The sequence below is a fragment of the Canis lupus genome, chromosome 14, assembly GCF_011100685.1.
Source record: "Canis lupus familiaris isolate Mischka breed German Shepherd chromosome 14, alternate assembly UU_Cfam_GSD_1.0, whole genome shotgun sequence".
Taxonomy (NCBI): Eukaryota; Metazoa; Chordata; class Mammalia; order Carnivora; family Canidae; genus Canis; species Canis lupus.
In genome coordinates this window covers 60,690,636-60,709,623 of record NC_049235.1, presented here as the reverse complement: position 1 = coordinate 60,709,623, position 18,988 = coordinate 60,690,636, and the positions used below count along the sequence as shown (strand labels likewise).

Below are 18,988 nucleotides of genomic sequence, written 5' to 3'. Positions count from 1 at the left end.
GAGACACAGAGAGAGAGGCAGAGGCACACGCGGAGGGATGAGCAGGCTCCCAGCAGGGAGCCCGACGTGGGACTCGATCCCGGGACCCTAGGGTCACACCATGGGCCCAAGGCAGCTGCTCAGACACTGAGCCACCCGGAGCCCCTGAACCTCAGAACCTTGAGTTTCCTCTTTAAATCTATTTTCTTTCCCGCTGTTTCTCGGTGCCTGCAACAGTACCTGATGTGCAATAGGTGCTCATTAAATATTTGTTAAGAGAAATTAAAGTGAACTATTTTCAAGTAGTACTCCCAGGGTGTAAACGACAAAAATAACGAAGCGTGTTTGTCATCAGGGAAGTAAAGTCTAGGCAGTCACTTTGTCTTAGGGCAGATCCGTGTGGGAAACCCTGTACGGAGAGTGAGCCTCCGCCCCACCGCCCAGCCAAAGGCTCCCCCACTCGCGCTCTGTAAATGCTCGCGTCCAGCGACAGGGCTGTGGCCGTCGTATACGCCGATGCTTTCTGCCTCAGAGTGTTTTATTAATGGGAAAATATTTGAGTTTGCTCTTCGTTCTGCAGCTTGAAAAAGTGAGCCTTATTTAGAACACACAGGTAATCCAGGAAACAGCCGAAGGAGCCCGTGGGGTTGAAAGTTGGGTCACTACAACGACAGATGGAAAATGGCCATTTACACCTTTCCCTTCTCCGTTTGCCACGAACAAGGCAAGGTCTAGTCCAACGAGGTGCCTCGCTTTATGGACACTTGCACGCACATGCCTCGAGGGTTCAGACGCCGCAGGCCGTGCGTGCCGGGGCCGGGCTTCGGTGAGCAGCTTGTTCCCCTCATCGTCGCAGAGGTGGGACCAGAGGTGCGATTCCACGTGCTCCATTTTCCGACACACACACACGCTGCCTTTTTATCCCAAAACTTGTCCAGCGATTTCCCGAATTTTTGGCGGTGCAGGCAACGTGTGACATCAGCTCCAAAGTTTCCTGTTAAAATACTACACGGGCCACGGGAGCAGGACTGCCCCAGCGCCGTGGGCCGCCCGGCAGCCTGGAAGCACCGCAGTTCCCTGAAGTGTCCCTCCCGGGGGGTCAGCCCGTGACCGAGGCCCTCCGGCTCCCGCGGGGGGTGCGCGCGGAGCTCCGTCTGTCTCAGCCACGAATCTCTCCGCAGCCACCCCCGATCCTGGCCGTCAGGGGCCAGGTGGGCCAGGAACGTCCCTGGTCTCCCGGTGTCAGCCGCCCGTTGCCCGTTACAGACTGACCCGGTGTTGAGGGGCGGGAAGGAAAAGATCAGTGTTCTCTTTCCTCCTGCTGTCGACGTTCACGACCACTTCTTTGTTTCATTTCTTGGAAACCTACTGTATGTGCGCAGAGACCAGCCGTGTGCAGCTCTGGACTTGGACCCTGCAAGAGAAGGGACACAGACATCGGGAACAGGAATTTACCCGATACTCTGATCCTTTGGACAGGATCCAGGGTACGAACGCTGATTTTCGTCTACTCGACAAAGCTTACCTAATAAGCCCCAGACTCTGGATGAAACAGAAACCACGGGAGACGAATTTGGCCTTCCAGTCGGGACTTAAATCTTTTTTTTTTTTTTTAAGAGAAAAAAAGGGACTGAATTGCTCAAGATTCCATGGGATGAGAAAGACCAAGACCACAGGGTTATTTTTTTAAATGTGATAAAAACAATTTTCTTAATTAAAAGAATTTCCAAAGTCCACTGTTGTACCAACTCAGGAACGAGGGGGCCTTACTATCTTCCTCTCATTCTGGTGCACCACCCGCTTCTTCACCAAGTTCTCTCGGTTGCAGCTCCTGTAATTCCTTCCAGGTGTTCCCTCTCCTCTATTGTCACCGCCTTCCCTCCTGCCTGCCCTCGTGTCATGTCTGCAGTGCAACCTGAGTGGTTTTTATCATAAGAAATACAGCGTAAGAATATAACCCTGCTGCCCGACGCCCGTCGCTGCCCGCGGGGAAAGGCCGAGGCCTTGGTTGGCGAGGCCCCGGCCTGGAGATGCAGCCTCAGGCCAGCCTTCCGGCCCTCGGGCCTTCTCTCGGGGACACGGGGCAACCCGGGGTCCCCGCCTGGGCCCGGACGTCCCGTCGCTGCCCATGCACCTGTTGGCGGGTCGAGCACAGCCAGGCGAGCAGGACTGAGCCCACCGCCCCCAGTGCCCCCAGCGCCCCCAGGCCACCGCCAGGCTGGACGTGTGCTGACGGACACCTCATCACCTGCGCCTTGCCCCAGGGCCTCCGCCCGCCCCCTCGCCCCTCGGCCAGGTGCACCTGCCCGGCCCCAGCTGCTGCCGCTGACCGTCGGCCTTCGTGTCGCCAGCTCGTGTGTCACTGCACGGCCGCCGGGGGAGCGGGAGCCGCGTGCACAGCCACCTCCATCCCCCTGACTCTGCACTCACTTCCCGTGGCCCCACGTGGCTGCGGCTCATTTGGCCTAAGATTGTTGGTCTCGAAAGTAAAGGACCCTGAGGCCACATTCAAGTGCTCTGTTTATTAAATCTGCTTACGAGCGACGATCTGGTATCACTGCTCTGCTTCCCCGGAGGACCTCACCCCAGACCGGAAGGGCCAGGGGATTGTTAGCGCATCCTCAGTCGTCTCTCCCTTGCTGCGTCGGGCACCGACTAGAGGAAGTTGTGGAGTTGGTTCCTCCGGGGGTAGAAGTGTTCTTCTAGGAAGTGTTCTTCTCCAACACTGCGAAGAGGCGCTTGCATGTGGCATCATGTCTAATTGCCATCAGATGGGATGCTTCAAAGGATTTTTTTTAAGAATTTATTTATTTATTTATTTAATTTATTTATTTATTTATTTATTTATTTATTTATTTATTTATTTATTTATTTATGATAGACATAGAGAGAGAGAGAGAGAGAGAGAGAGAGAGAGGCAGAGACACAGGCAGGGGGAGAAGCAGGCTCCATGCAGGGAGCTCGACGTGGGACTCAATCCCGGGTCTCCAGGATCACGCCTGGGCTGAAGGCAGGCACCAAACCGCTGCACCACCTGGGCTGCCCGCTTCAAAGGATTTTTATTATTTTTAAATTTTTTTTCCAAAGGATTTTTAAACTCTATCGTTAACTTTGGTAGAAATGGATACTGGATGTCATTCAGCTACTTTATTCGCCTTATACGGGTGTGCAACGTGGCTACTCTCTAGAACGTGAAAGTTGAAATGAGAATTTCAATCACTTTTTTCACCTAGAGCTGGTGACTAAATCTGGGGGTAAAGACACTTTAGCAATTGTGTGATACGCGAAAAATAAGTGGGTAAAGATTCTGGTTATGCTTATGCTGACATCTCCACATCCTGAGACTTGTTAAAGGTGAGACTCTAACCTAGTGACTGTGCTTGTGAAGGACACGTTTAGCGCTCAGCGCGACCAGATTAAATAAGATACAGCACCATCTTATGGATATTTGTATGTTTGTGAAAATTGGAAATGCAAAAATCATTTTGGGTTTGTAAAGGGACATCTTTATCAAGAAAATTTGTAGGAGGACAGTATTTTAAGTTAACAGAGAAAAATGAGGGACGCCCAGGTGGTCGAGCAACTGCCTCCGGCCCAGGGTGTGACCCCCGGTCCCGGGATCGAGTCCCGCATCAGGCTCCCTGCATGGAGCCTGCTTCTCCCTCTGCCTGTCTCTGCGTGTCTCTCTCTCTCTCTGTGTCTCTCATGAATGAATAAATACAATCTTTAACAAAAAAGATGCAGTACTGAACAATCCGAGTACGCGTGTGCAGGTACGAACGAGTATGATCCCGGGGGCACGGCCACCAAAGGCACAAACTGAGATTTGTAGTCCTTTTTCCTGTCAAAATTAGAAATTCTAATAAAAAGAAAAATAAAAGATTGTCATCACAATGTAAGCCCCCGACTTTGTGAACTAAGACATGGCGCCCGGGACTTCTGAGCCCCTTATCACTGCAGCATCGCTGGGGGCCCCCGGCCCAGATGCTTCGCAGGCGCCGAGGCCCAGCAGCCCAGGTGTGCCCAGCCGCCAGCCCCACCTGCGACGTGCCCACGGCGTGGGGCGAGGAGCCCGGTGCCCTCCGCCGACACTGCGCAGCTGGTAGCAAGTCTCCTTACCGTCGTCCGGCCCGTAAAGTTTTCATAAGTGGTTTACGCACATCATTATGCTTAGATTTTAGGTGCCAATATCTTCCAACCGACACTTCTTAGGGTGACGTGGACGCAACGCCAGTTCAAGGAGTTTAGGGAAAAATTGAGGAACAGGCTCCCCACTTAGTTGTTTTGTTTTTAAAGATTTATTTATTTATGATAGACACAGAGAGAGAGAGAGAGAGGCAGAGGGAGAAGCAGGCTCCATGCCGGGAGCCCGACGCGGGACTTGATCCCGGGACTCCAGGATCACACCCTGGGCCAAAGGTAGGTGCCAAACCGCTGAGCCACCCAGGGATCCCATCCCCGCTTAGTTGTTAAGGGGCAGCGAGGTGGGTGCAGTTCATCCTCGACCTCTGGTCCCCCTTGATTGTCAAGCTGGGCCTGCGGCCCTATGTGATCCCCCGGGTCACAGTTCTCAGGCCACTGCACCCTGAAACCCAGGCTCGGGAATTCTTGGCTCTCTGGAGTCCTGGACTCCAGGGGAAAGGCCTTGGAACCTCTCAGTCCGCGGACACCATCCGTGCTCAGTGGGCCCGTGCTCCCGGGTCTGGGCGGCGCGGCCGGGGGTGTCTACCATCCAGGGTCCTGGGGCCGGTGACCCGCTCGGTGGGGACCTGCCTCTGCCTCTGCCCGGGCCTGTGGCCTTGCTCTCCCTCCCTCTTAAATCAAATCAATAAGATCTTTAAAAAAAATAAAATAAAAAAAAATCACAGTGTTCTCCTCACTTTAACATGTCTTTCTTTAGGTCCAAATTTGACAAACAAAAGCCAGGAACTTATTTGCAAAACTGTGAAGTCTTCTTGTGGTAGAGGATCCATGATTTTTATACACACACGCGTACAAATATACACACACTCCCATTTGATTTTAACTCATTTTCCCCAACCACTAAATCATATAAAAAAAATCGGTGTGTACAAAGGGGTTCTCACTGGTTTTCTTTTATGTAGATTTAATTTTCATGTTATTTACTTCAGAGCAAAATCTAAAAATATGGCATCGACTGCAAACAACATAGAATTTTTGGCTTTATCCAAAAGCACCATCTTATGGATATTTGCATATGTTGCCAGAACAGTATAGTTTCCAACAGTGTCTTACTAGGACAATCATTTTCTACATAATGGAGACTCTTGAATCTAAATTTCTAAATTTTGTTTGAAATGGAAACTTGTCACCGATTAATAAAATCAAGTTATTCGTTAATTAGAAAAAAATAATTAATAGAAAAAATATGACATAAAGCTGAAAAATTCTGAGCATACCATACACATATTTTTATGTTCATTTCTTAGATGTCGACAGATATTTTATGGCTTAATAAGAAACCCAGGGAAATTCAATAGACTTATAATAATGTTTATATTCAGATCCAAGACAGTATATTAGACGTTACATTAAATTTTTAATGTCATCAAATGCAGAATTGTCTCTATATAAAAATTACTTTGTTCATTAATATCCTAGAAATATCTTGATAATTGAATATGCTGCTTTAATTTTTGAGAGAGACTGCATAATATTCATGGAAAATTTAGATATCTGATCATTCAAAATTTTCACAAGCCATACCTTTACCTGTAATAACATCCATGGGACATGTTTGTTCAACATAGTGTAAGACTTACTTTATTCTGAAATCAGGCAGAGAAAAGATCTGCAAGTGAATAGCTGCTGAGTAACAACAGTGTGTTAGTCCTACAAAGAGTAAAATTAGAAACTTGAAGACTAAATTCTCAAAATATGGTCTTTAAACCCCCGGGCATCCCTAAGGCCCTATGGGAGAGGGTGAACGTATTTTCATGTAAATACTAGGACAAACATTATATGGTCTCATTCATTTGGGGAATATAAATAATAGTGAAAGGGAATAGAAGGGAAGGGAGAAGAAATAGGAAATATCAGAAAGGGAGACAGAACATGAGAGACTCCTAACTCTGGGAAATGAACTAGGGGTGGTGGAAGGGGAGGAGGGCGGGGGGTGGGGGTGACTGGGTGACGGGCACTGAGGGGGGCACTTGACGGGATGAGCACTGGGCGTTATTCTGTATGTTGGCAAATTGAACACCAATAAAAAATAAATTTATTATTAAAAAAAATATTAAGATGGTGTTTGTTTTCTTTGTAAAGGGTTTTGCGCGGGAGCCTCAGCGTGAACCAAGGCCACTGTCCCCAAATCCACCGGTAACCGTGGGGTCCAACCGCACAGAGTCACAGAAAGAGAACAAAAAGCCAATATCCCTCAAAATATTCCTGACTAAGCAGTAAAAAGTATTAATTGTGTTAAATCTCAACCCTCAGTAAAAGTATCGTGTAGGTGAAGGAGAGGCCGACGTCGGAGGCTCGCGTGGCCCCTGCAGGGGCAGGGCTGCTGGAGGTGAGCTGGGCCGGCGGCTTTCTCGCAGAGCACACTCTTCACTGGAGAGAACGACTCGACAAACAAATTACAATTATTCATAGTTGGGTGACTTGGCAGACATTTGCCCAAACGTGAGCGAAGTGAGCTTGTCACAACTGACGCTATTGTGGCCAGTGATAAAATTCAAGCTTTCGTGCAAAAATTAGAATTTGGAAAACTTCTGTCTGCAATTATGAGCTTGATAGCTTTCTGGTACTTCATGACTTTTCTGAAGAGATTGCTGGTCATCGGTGAATGTAATTTTGGGGGTACTATATAATTAAAGAAAATATGTGAATTTTTGGACAATACATTTCCCGATGAACCAACATAAGAAAGGTTTATTGACGTGGTTCTAGATTCCACATTGCTGCTAATCTTAAAGAAACCACCCCTTGTTGAGTTTGGGGGTAATATCAAAATAGAAGAGCCACAATTACATAAAAAGGCTATTAAAATACTCCTTCATTAATTGCGTATCTATGTGAGATTGGGTTGTCTTCATCTATCTCAAACAAAGTAATATATTTCAACAGATTGTAGAAGCAGACATGAAAATCTACATGATTTTTAATAAGTCAGACATTGAAAAGATTTGTGTAGTTGTAAAATGATGTCACTCAGAATAAAAATTAAAAAAATGAAATAATAAATAAAATCAAATAAAAATAATAAAATAAAATTAAATAAAAATAATAAAATAAAAAATAAAATAAAATGTCACTCTTTCCACCCATTTTTTTTACTTTGGAAATATAGTTTTTTTTTTCATACTAATATGTAACTAATGTCATATAACAGTTTTGTTATTTTATGTTTAAATGAATTAATAAAGAACTATTTCTAGATTTTCTTGGTTTTATTTTCCTAATATTAAAACTACTAATAAGTATAACCATAATCCACATAACCAAAAGATCTTGGGGTCCTTAGCGACTTTTAGGAGTGTAAATGGGTCCTGAGAATAAGTTTGTTAATCTCTGCTACAGACCGGAGTAACAGTAGTTAACAAAAATATATCTTTATTTTTCCCATGTAACGTGACGATCACTTATAATTGTCTCTGATAAACACTCCACCTCAATTTGGTCTAATTTTTTTTGACATTACTATTGAAATGGTTTCAGTTTTATTTTGCAGTAGTAGAATTCTCATCTCCTAGTGAGACATTGGTTGTATTACTAGTCAATCAGTGCAATGCTGTCTCTACTGCGTCCTAGTGCAGTGCTTAATATAGGATAGACACTCAATAAGTATTATTGATTGGCAGGAAATGTGTTTAGCAACAAAGTCAATATAAGTAAAAAAAAAAAAAACTATGAAAGTTAGAGGGAAAAAGGCTCTAGTCATTGCTTTATCCAATTGTGAGCACAATTTCTACATTTTATCCATTTCCACAAAAACTCATAGTTTGTGTCTCTATTGCCGTTTAAAGCACAAACCTCTCCTCCAGGCTAAATGCCCACTTCTCTAGGAGAACATCATCACCGCATACATTTTAGGTCCTGAATTAATGTAAGACTTTTCTCATGACATTTTGAGCACATAGGTCACAATATGCTTCTCCCTTTTTCCTCTCCCTGTATTTCACAACCAGTTCATTTCTGTTACTTCCTCCAAATTTCCCACAAGATGGAAAGTTAAAGAACAAAATTTTAATCAAATCATTAAAGAGTGCCCACAGATTGAATAGGAACAGAAGGAAAGTAGCTTCTTCTTGTGGGATTAGACCTTCTTATAAAAATCATGAAATCTTTTGAGATTTTTTTTTTAAACATTTTTATTTATTTATGACAGTCACAGAGAGAGAGAGAGAGAGAGAGGCAGAGACATAAGCAGAGGGAGAAGCAGGCTCCATGCACCGAGAGCCCGACGTGGGATTCGATCCCGGGTCTCCAGGACCGCGCCCTGGGCCAAAGGCAGGCGCCAAACCGCTGCGCCACCCAGGGATCCCTCTTTTGAGATTTTAATAAAAATACCTTAACACATATTTGGAAGTTTCTTTAGTCTGATTGTTTCAAGACAAATAATCTAGAAATACAAATTCTAAGTTATGTAAAGCTCAATAAAAATGCGTAGAATCATTTACTGTATTATCTACAGTTTGTTTCTATAGCCGTCTGGATAGCAGTGAGCTAAACAATGAGGCAGTTAAAATAACAGGAAAATACTTGGCATTTGCTGAGTATTTACTCTGTACCAGAGGTTGTTTTTTCTTTATTTTTAAGACCTTGCATGCATTATCTTATTAATCTTCACAAGCAATCCTTTGACTCTATCGCATGAGTACGTACGTGCGTGTGTCTGTGTATCAACACGGGCTACTCGTTCACTGGTCCATTTGTGCTAATCACTTGCATATATTTTTACCCATTTTCCGTAAAAAGTGGAGTCCTAAAACAATTCTCTGCTAGGACGCCAATTCTGACTGGGGAGGAGAGAAAGGGAAAGGTGAGCAAAGAGAAGAAAGGGATTTAAACGGGGTCGCCAGGAGGATTAAATGCCTCATCAGATATAAATACCTTAGAATTTGTTGTTCTTCTCCGGCTCCTGTAAATGCATAATCTTTTTCTTAGCTGGGTTTGTGAGTTGACGGTTTTCCCGGACATATTTGCAAAACTGGTCTTTCTATTTGACCTGAAAAAGATTCCTCTCTCTGTTGTAATGTAATTCTAGTGATAACTAGACTACAAGCAATAATAGACTGTCCAATTCCAAAACACTGAAGGGGCATTTTGTGATTTTTTTTTCCTCTATTACCACAAGAGCACCTATTACCATAATTTCTTATTTTGCTCATGTCTGTTTCATACGCATCACCTCGGGGACTTTTATTGCTCTTATCTACTCAGAATAGTGCCTAGCCCAGAGAGGGCGCTCCCCAAAATATGTCTACTCAATGCAAGAACAATTTCATCTGTGACTTGAAAGAGTTAATATCTTCCTTTCAGGTCAAATGCACAAATCAATTCTCAACCAGAAAACAGACCACCTATAGCTATTCAGGTCACACACCTGTTTCCTTAAATATCATCGCCAAAGCGCATTTGATAACTGTGCATCCATCTTCCGCTAGCGTTAGAGGTGTTTCATTAAAAAGCAATATAAGTCCAATTTGTTTTTATATTCACCTTGACAAAAGTAAAAATCACTGAGTAAGTTCATGTGTCTTTTGTGCATTTATGAAATCACACAAACCAATCACAGTCTTACGTTGGGCATCGTTCATTCAATTATCCAGGAGCATCAGTTGATGTTATGATGACCTGAAAAGGTAATATCCAAGGTAGAGATTTGGCCAGAGTATTCCTGTAAGCACAACGTTAAACATGTGAATCAAGAACAATTAATTTTTAACGATCAGGCTGTCTTTTCAGGTAGTCTTTTCTTTGGACCATCCCTTAACTGGAGGAGAGGCAGGGAGAGTTCCCCAGGGCCCACCGTTGGCCTGCGTCTCACTCTGAGCACGTGACTCTGGCCCTTACCGTCCAGAGCTGCAGCTTCCTCCGGCACCAACGTGCGGATGACCCCTCAGCCCGTAGTAGGTGTCAGCAAGGGCTTGGCCTCTCCAGCTGAGCCCAGGAGCTCTGTGACAGGCTCCTCAAAACTTTGTGTTTCTCCAAAACCTTTAGGACTTCTAGAAGTCTGTATTTCATCTACTATCAGTCAAATCACCCCATCCCAAGAGTCCCATTCTTTCCTTAGCCCCCTTCATTAGCTCCGCAGCCCTCTTCTGTTGAGTCCTTGGCCGCCTCTGAAGCCTCCCTCCTCCCCTTGTCTCCGCTTCCCTCCCAGATTAAGTTATTTCATTGTATTTGGTTTCTGCCGTCAGTGTCGGTCCCTTGCTCCAGAGTGACCCTCCAGAGTCACAGATCACCTCCTACCGTCTGACTTCCGAGGCTGGGCACGACCACAGGGCCTGCCCGCCGTCCTGCTCAGCGCCGACTGTCTCGGCCTCTCGCCCGCTCTCACCCTCCGTCTTCACACGTCCACGCTCACCTGGGCCAGGTGCACTGGCAACTCCCTGCAGGGGGTGCACAGCGGCCCGCCTTCGCCAACACGCTTCCTCCTGCCCCCGCCGCTCGGAGTCGTGCTCCTTGGACGTGTATCCGGTATCTCTCTCTTCCTCCGTCCTGCATGTGGTAGTTCTTCTCCATGTCACCATTACCTTCGGGTCGTTAGGACAATCATCAGATTGCAGTGTCAATGTTTATCTTCTGCTTTTTAAAGTACGTTAATTTTTCATTTGTCATTCTTTAATCTACACACTTTTCAGGGTCCAAGACTGTATCTTGTCCTTCTAAATACACGCAGCAGATTTTTAACATTTTTAAGCAATGTCACTTTTTTTTTTTAAGATGTTTATTTATTTATGTATTCATGAGAGACACAGAGAGAGAGGCAGAGACCCAGCAGAGGGAGAAGCAGGCTCCATGCAGGGAGCGGGACGTGGGACTCGATCCCAGGACCCCGGGGTCACGCCCTGGGCCAGAGGCGGACGCTCCACCACTGAGCCCCCCAGGCGTCCCTAGTTATCAGTTGAAGGGATCATACACTTAATGTACAGGACAACACAGAGTCGCTCTTTGGAACGAGAAAGGACTCACGTTGGCTCTAACAGCCCGTGGTAGGGAAGACGGTTCTCTAAGTCCCAGGTTCCTTATCTGTACAAAGGAACTTAAACCAAATGACAGAATGTATGTAAAAGGCTTAGCGCAGTTCTGGCTGTGAAGCCGGAGGAGGTGACAGTCGTCCTCCCATCGTCCGCACCTGTTGACCCGGGGTTACTCGATGACCTCGGATGAGCAGGCGGACAAAACCTGGCAAGCGGACCCCGGATTGTTGGCAAGCAGTAGACGGGAGGCCGCGGCTCAGGGGCTCGTCGTCTAGCTTCGCCTCGCCGAGCGCACCACGGCCCCGGACTCCCTGGGTCCCCGGGACCCCCCCCCCGGGCCCTGCAGCTGGAGCCCCGCGGCCCCACCGCGACGACAACCGCGGGCCCAGGGCGAGTCGGTCCCGGCACCTGGTCCCGCGGCGCCGCCCCTCGGCCGGGGGGAGGGGACGGGGGTCCCGCTGGGGGCGCAGCGCACGGACCGCGGCAGGTGCCGGCGGGCGGACCCGCGTCGGAGGCGGCGGCAGGCGCGTCTACACCGCACGCCCCGGCTCCGCGCGCGGGTCGGGTCTCGCCCGGGGTCCGCGGGTCCGCGGGGGGGGGGGGGGGGCGCCTGCGCTCGGGGCCGCCCGCTCCGGGCTCGTCCTTCCCGAGGCCGACTTAGTGGCCGGGCGGTCGGCGAGGGCGTCCGGCAGCCGCGGAGCTCGGTCTGCGCCCCCCGGGCCCCGGGTCGCCCCGGGTCGCCCCCTCCCCCCGGCCGGGGCTCAAGCCGCGGGGATGAACCACGCCCAGGCCGCCCCTCCGCGGCGCCGCGTCCACCTGCGGGGGCACCTGGAGGGGGAGGGGGCGGGGGAGGGGCGGGGAGGGGGCGGGGCTCAGGGCGGTCGGGCCGCCGCTCCCCGGGCCCCGCCCCCGCCCCGCCCCCCCAGGCCCCTGCACCCCCGGCCTCCCGTATCCCCCAGGCCCCCGCCCCCCTTTGCAGACCGCTCGGGGCCGGAGCAGGGGCAGGGGCAGGGGCCGGGGCCGGGGCCGGGCACGCGCACGCGCACTGGCCCCGGGCGTCCGCCCCCCGCGGGCCCCACGTGTCGCTTGTTGTGGCGCCGCAGGTCGGGGCGGGCGGGGCCGCGGGGTCGAGGTCCGGGGCGGGTCCGAGTCCGCCCGCCCCGCCCCGCCCCCCGCCGGCTCCGCCCCCCGCCCCCGCCCCCGCGGCTCCGCCTCGACGTGTCCGGGAAGCGGCGGCTCCTCGGCGGCGGCGGGCGGCGGCGGGCACCATGCTGGACCCGTCCTCCAGCGACGAGGACTCGGACGGGGCCCCGGAGGCCGAGCGGCGCGAGGGGCCGCGGGCGGCGGGGGCCGAGGGCGGGCGGGCGCGGGACGGGGGCGCGGGCGGGGGCGGCGGGGCCGGCGGGGCCGGGGGGGCCGGGAGCGGGAGCGGGAGCGGGAGCCCCCCCAGGCCCGGCGACGGCCGCCCGCAGCCCGACGCGCGGCGGGACGAGGAGCGGGAGCGGGAGCGGGAGCGGGAGCGGGAGCGCGGGGTCCGCCTGCAGCTCTACGTCCTGGTCGTGCGCTGCATCGCGCACCCCTTCAACGCCAAGCAGCCCACGGACATGGCCCGCAGGCAGCAGAAGGTGCGTGCGCGCGGCGACCCGGACCCGGACCCGGCCCCGGCCCCGCCCGCAGACCCCGGGACCCCGGAGACCCCAGCCCCGGGAGACACCCTCCACCCCGGAGACCGCCCGGGAGACCCCCCGGGGCACCCCCACCCCAGGGAGACCCCCCCGGGAGACCCTCCACCCCCCCGGGGCACCCCCACCCCAGGGAGGCGGCCCCTCCCCCTCCCCCTCCCGACCCCGGGCCGCCGGCGCCTGCCCACCTGCTCCGCGCGGACGCTCGAGGTCCCGGAGTCGGCGGGGAGCGCGGTGCAGGCGCGGGGCTCCCGTCCCCTCGGTGGGCGCCCCCCGGGCTCCCTTGTCCCCGCGGGCCCCCCTCCGCCCGCGCACCCCCCGTGGCTCCCCCCCGTGGCTCCCCCTCGCCCCGCAGGCTCCTCCCCCCTTCCCCTCCCTCCCCCCTCCCTCCCCCCCCCCCCACGGCCCCCCCCCCCTCGGGCCCCCCCCCCGCCGGGCTAGGACGCGGCCCGGTGGCCTCCAGCAGCGCCCCGCAGCCGGCCTAGCCCAGGGTCCACCGGCCGCGGACTTGGGCGGAACTGCTGGGACCTGCCGGCCCCGTGGCTAGGCCGGTCCTCGCTGGGGCGCAGGGGTCGGAATTCTCCTCCGTGAATTAAAAAAGAAAAAAAAAAAGTTCGCTTGGGTGCAGGGCGCGAGGCCGGGACTGCACCCGGAGCCCCAGAAGTTGCTGTGGGAGGCGGATCCCGCCCGATCCCGGCCCTGCAGGCCCAGCCCAGGCGCCTGGATGGAAAACAAAAGGGTGGTGGGAAGCCTTTAAGGATCGGGCTTTTGTTTGTGCTTGTTTGTGTCCCGCAGAGGCAGGGGCTTCAGGTGCAGGTCTTCCCACTGCAGTTTTAAAACAAGATCCCAGGGGGCCTAAGGTCCTGCAGAGATGAAGGCCATGACCCAGGCCGCCCCACTTGGGAAAATGTTCCAAATTAAACGTGTCCAGGGAATCCAAGAGAATGCAGAGCCTAAAGGTCCTAAAGGTGCCCCAGGAATCTAAGGGTGTCCTCAGTTGGCCCCCGTGTGGAGGCCCGGGGCAGGTGTGATTTGCTCCAGGCCTCTCTAGACGCGCAACTATTTATTTTCACAAGCAGGTGAGGCCTTCCTCAAACACTCAGGGGCCTCGGGATCCCCTCTGAAACGCCCCTGCGGCTTCTGGCAAAGGCAGTCTTCTTGCCACCCCCCCCCCCTCACTTATCGGGCTTTAGAAACACCCAAGCTAGGAAGCGGTGTGCAGCCTTCACTCGGGGTACAAGGGGAGGATCCTCTCCAGCTGTCCGTCCTTCCAGGCCCCAGCACTGTGGGTGATCCACGCACCCATTTCCTAGTCACAAACCGGTTGGCACAGTCGGGTCCCCGTTGCGCATGCCCCGTGGGGTTCTTGTGCGCCCACCACCCCGCTCCTGGGTGGGTACAGAGCCTCCTCCTCCTCCTCGCTTGCAGCGCCGTCACCTGTTGCTGCTCCACTCCCGAGGCCGAGCAGCTTTCAATAGTCGACCTTAAAGTAAGTGCAAGTTTTGACCTGTTCCACGTGGTGCTGTATAGAGCGTCTGACGGCCATCCCGGGCACCACGTTGATCATGCGTGGGCCATTTAGGCTTATTTTCAGTGTATTAAAGCATAAAAATGTACGGTGAAGCTAAGGCTGTTTCCCTCTGGACGATTTAGCTTTTGTCACTGGCAGCCGATCTATGCTGTGCTCACGTGTCGCATTCTGTCACGGAGACCTGTGCCTGTTCGTAGCTGCAGATCTGACTCCTATTTAAATGAAAAGTTTCTCCAGCTCCTGTTTAAACTTTCAAGCAGGTAATTCATAATACTAAGGAAGCTACTGCTGTGACGTTAGGTTATAACCGAAATCCAAACAAAACACCCTGCTTCTGGCCTCTGCAAAACGGTTGGGATGCTCGGCGACTTCCATTCTGTAAAGCTCGAGGGCACTGCGTATGGTCAGATTTAATTCTGTGGATTTTTATTGAGGAGGCGGCCACATAACAGCCTAAGTACGTATTTCCCTTATTCAGAGGGCTCCACGGTTTTTTTTTTTTTCTAAACATGCTGCTTTCTAAAGGGAGCTGGAGCATTTCTTGGCAGTAGGTTTTCTCCTAGGACAGAGAGAAGTGGGAATTTATATTCTTGTGAATCTGATGTACAAGTCAATTAATGCCAAAAGCCTTAAGTCTTGAATTACACAGTTGGGTTTTATAAAGATAACAGCATAATTGCAAAAATCACTAATCCACTGTGTATTTTTATTCTGTATCTTCAAGTAGTCAGACAGTGAGTAAAAGGATTTAATGGCGTAAGCATCTGAGATGCATATTGCTGCTTCCTCCTCGAAACGGAGCATTTAGAAACCCCCCCAGAATTGATCTCAAAGGGTCTTCGTCTTAGAAACGACACAGGGGCCCCACGGCGTCCGTCCAGCTCTCCGTTAGGTGTGGGTGAGCTTCAGGCAACTAGAGCCGAGCCACAGTGCGGGCGTTTTTGTTTTCTTTCTTGGCTGCAAAGCCGAGGAGACTAGTTTGGTTTTTTTTTTTTTTTTTTTTTCTTTTTATCAATGAGGTACCTGAGAAAGCTTAGTAGCATTCACTTCATTTGACTAAAACATACCTTTCTTTTGCTTTTGGCTGGAAAACTTCAATTCCAGGAATGGCAGTGGCCAGCGTGTGCCAGTGGGACCTGTGACTCCTGACGGCTTGGCAGGAAATCGGGAGGTGAGGGTGGACCTGGAGAAAAGCTGTGCACACGGTGGTCACAGCACCTGAGTGGCCACAGCCAGGGTTTCACAAGTGACACAAATACGGTGCAACGGCCGACGGCGAGGTACTTGCATGGTGCAGTGCCCCAGGCTGATGCTCCCGCACCGCGGTTGCGTGTGCGCCGTCAGGATGCCGCAGCAGCGAGCCCTGGCTCTGGTTGCGGCTGGGTCAGTGTGGCAACGACAAGGCGGTGACACATGAGCAAACCCATTTCATCGAAAGGCGATTTGCTGAGCCGTTGGAGAACCTGGAGACCCTGGAGGAAAAAATAGGTGGTGTGCAGGGTGCTCAGAGGGTAGGAAGAGCCTGACGGCCACGCCGATGCCGCCGCACAGGGCCCGTGCGTGCCCCTGTGGGCAGGGGTTAGGCCGCAGGCCTCCGCTTGGAGCCGCTTTCTAGACGTTTAGGACCTACAGCGCTGTAGTTCGGCGGGGTCTGTAGTGAGTGGTTGCACGGCTTTGGTTCTCGTTTAATTTAGTCAAGTCAGCTGTTGAAGGAGCCGACTCTTTAGAAATGAGCAGGAATTAAAGCTTGGTACCCAGTGGCTTTGAGCGTGAATCCTCCTGTTCTGTGCATGTTTACGTGCAGGGCCACTGTGATCACACCAAATGAGGACTTATTAAACCTTCATGTGGAATAATTATTCCCCCCACTTTGCATATTTTCCGTCTCTCGTAAGTTTGAGAAGTATAAGCAAATAATACCGTGAAATCGGTGGGAGGGGCAGAGGGAGAGCAGAACCCCGCGGACTTTGGCGCCTGACGTGGGGCTCCGTCTCACGACCCCGGAATGATGACCTGAGCCCAGAGCAAGTCCGGCGTTAGACCGACGGAGCCACCCAGGTGTGCCTTCTGAGACCTCCCGGATCCCCACCCCGCAGGGAAAGCCGTAAAAACGGTAAGGCCTGCTGGGGCAGAGCCCACGACTGCCGAGGGCAGCGTCGTCAGAGCCACCACCAAGCCCGGAGCCCAGCGGCACACCTTGCTTTCTTGTCCGCGGGTTTCAGCAGACGGGAGGGGCTTACTTTTTTTTTTTTTTTTAAGATTTATTTTTATTTATTTATGATAGAGAGAGAGAGGCAGAGACATAGGCAGAGGGAGAAGCAGGCCCCATGCCGGGAGCCCGACGCGGGACTCGATCCCGGGACTCCAGGATCACGCCCTGGGCCAAAGGCAGGCGCCAAACCGCTGAGCCCCCCGAAGACGTGAGAGTCTTACAAAAGCCAGACCTTTGGGAGTTATGAGGGGCCGCCCCGTGTGCTCCTCGGGCTTCGGTGCATGTGGTGCAGATGCGGAGGGATGGGTCCTGTCGGCCTCTACTAGCAGGGGTGCGGTGGGGTGGAAAGTGGGTGGAAGCGACCTCGGACCGGACCTTGGCGGTATCTCGGGGAGTCGGTGTTGCTTCGGCTCCTCCAACCCTCCGCTGGGTATCTGGGACCACAGCACGTAATTTAGGGAGATGAGTTGTGCTAATGAGAACTCAGACATGTTAAGTGATACCGGCGTTCGCCGCTCCCCAAAACGAAATCAGCTGTAATTGTGATACACGACGACTGCTTATCGAGTGCCATAAAATAACAGTATTATTTTCCCTCTTTAGTCTTTTTTTTTTTCTAAATAGAAATCACACTCTTTGTACACTCACAAGATAAATAGCACAGTTTATAAGGTTATTAAAGAACTTAAAAGGAAAGCCAAATGCCAGGTTGTGAAGGATGGGAATTCTGAGTGGAAAATCCCACAGTTATCATTTGGTAGTGAGGCCAGCCTCTTTTGAGTGATCGCGATTTTTATAATGCATTTCAAACTGATGTGGATCTTTGGGGAGTAAGTGGTGGGTCACACAGTCATGTGTCTCTGCTGTTTCGATTTTTAGGCTATGAAAGATTTAATGACTGTAAATAGCGGATGTATCATTGGAACAAAGGACACCGTCCCAGAGGTGAGAATATTTAGGAATCAAATTATGAAACTATTGTCCTAAATTGGTAACACCTCATCTTAGGACTGTTTTGTTCCCTTTGTTTCAAACTCAGCTAAGGGTTTTGGTGGGATTGCCTTTCTTTAAAAACAAAACAACCCAAAAAGACCAAAAACCGGTGCTTTGTATCTTTAGCTGAATATTAGAATTACCCGGAGAGCTCTTCGGAATCCCGTCATCCAGGTTGCACTCCTGACTAATGAAATCTCCGAGGCTGTGCTCTTGCAGCTTCCCGGGTGATGCCGGTGTGCAGCCCAGCTCGAGGGCTGCCGCTTGGTGTTTAAAGCTGCTGGCGACCGGGCTTATGCGAACCTGGGCAAGGTGGAAGTGTTCCTCGTAAGGAGTGAGATCACTGAGTAATTAAGTCAGTATATTTCATATTAAGGTGAAGGCGACCGGGATGCTCTGAGCGTGGAACAAACGCATCCAAATAATAACCTAGAGTTCATTGAATCAGTGCAACGGGAGGCCAGTACCTTGCAGAGGGTCTTTAATTAGGTAACGTGCTAGAGGCGACTGCCTTGCATTTGCGATTGCGTGATTCCCTCTAAAACCACAGATGACAGCATTAGGAACGGAAAATCTAGGAGGCTCAGGGTAAGCGTGAGTGTTGCCTTCCATCCCAAAATAAACTGGGAAGTATAGTGGAATCTAAGTAGGAGTTGACAGCGAGAAATGCCTGACTGAGGAGTAATTTCACCAAGGTCTTTCAAGATCCTTAGTGGGAGGACTGTTTCCTGTGTCTGTGCTGGGAGTGCGCACGGGTCCTTCAGAAAGTAAACCTTAGGAGGCATCCGTAACGGATTGTCTTCCAAGTGATGGACTTGGATTTCCTGTTTATTTTTTTTTTAAGATTTTATTTATTTATTCATGGAGACACACAGAGAGAGAGGCAGAGACACAGGCAGAGGGAGGAGCAGGCTCCATGCAGGGAGCCCGATGGGGGACTTGATTCCGGGTCTCCAGGATCACACCCTGGGCTAAAGGCAGGTGCTAAACCGCTGAGCCACCCGAGCTGCCCAGATTTCCTGTTTAAACAGCTTTAAATGTGTTATTTTTGCGTGCAGTCTTTTTTTTTTTTTTTTTTTTTTTGCAAAATTTTAGCATTAGTTAGTACGGAAAACCTATTCCAGATTGTGTCAGGTCAGTGCTGTACACCTGAAGCTAACACTGGGTATCAACTACACTTCAATAAATTAAAAAAAAAAATAGCATCAGTGGGTTGTTGGTTTGCATTTTGGAGTCTGTTTGTGGAGCGTCATGGATGGTCTGCTTTTTTGAAACTTTATCACGTCGCTTTGTAAGCACCATGGTTTGAATATTTTCATCTTCTAGTCTTCAAGTTAGTGATGAGTTTTTGCAATGAAAATGTTACTGGGGCAAAGGTATGAACAACTCGAAGGTGATCTTTCCAGTCCGGTAGATGGGACGA

The 18,988-nt window shown here is 51.1% G+C and overlaps 1 protein-coding gene and 1 long non-coding RNA gene across 25 annotated transcripts in view; one reads left to right on the top strand and one right to left on the bottom strand.

The window, feature by feature from the left end:
• Positions 1–8,407: 8,407 nt before the first annotated feature.
• On the bottom strand, positions 8,408–11,513 carry LOC111098864. Its single transcript, XR_005369268.1, has 3 exons — positions 9,548–11,513; positions 9,055–9,169; positions 8,408–8,960 (listed from the first exon to the last, which is right to left on the bottom strand). It is a non-coding gene; the product is annotated as an uncharacterized LOC111098864 (long non-coding RNA).
• A 1,111-nt stretch (positions 11,514–12,624) lies between these two features.
• CADPS2 (calcium dependent secretion activator 2) overlaps positions 12,625–18,988 on the top strand; it is a 452,803-nt gene continuing 446,439 nt past the window's right edge. For 22 of the 24 annotated variants that reach the window (XR_005369828.1, XM_038557504.1, XM_038557491.1 and 19 more), the window contains exon 1: positions 12,625–12,772. Coding sequence is in view for 23 of the 24 variants with exons in the window: in XM_038557504.1 (XP_038413432.1) it covers positions 12,752–12,772 (21 nt within the window). In the remaining variant the exon portion in view is untranslated. The remainder of the gene's footprint in view (positions 12,773–18,988) is intronic. The other 2 variants (XM_038557511.1, XM_038557509.1) reach the window with 1 other exon arrangement.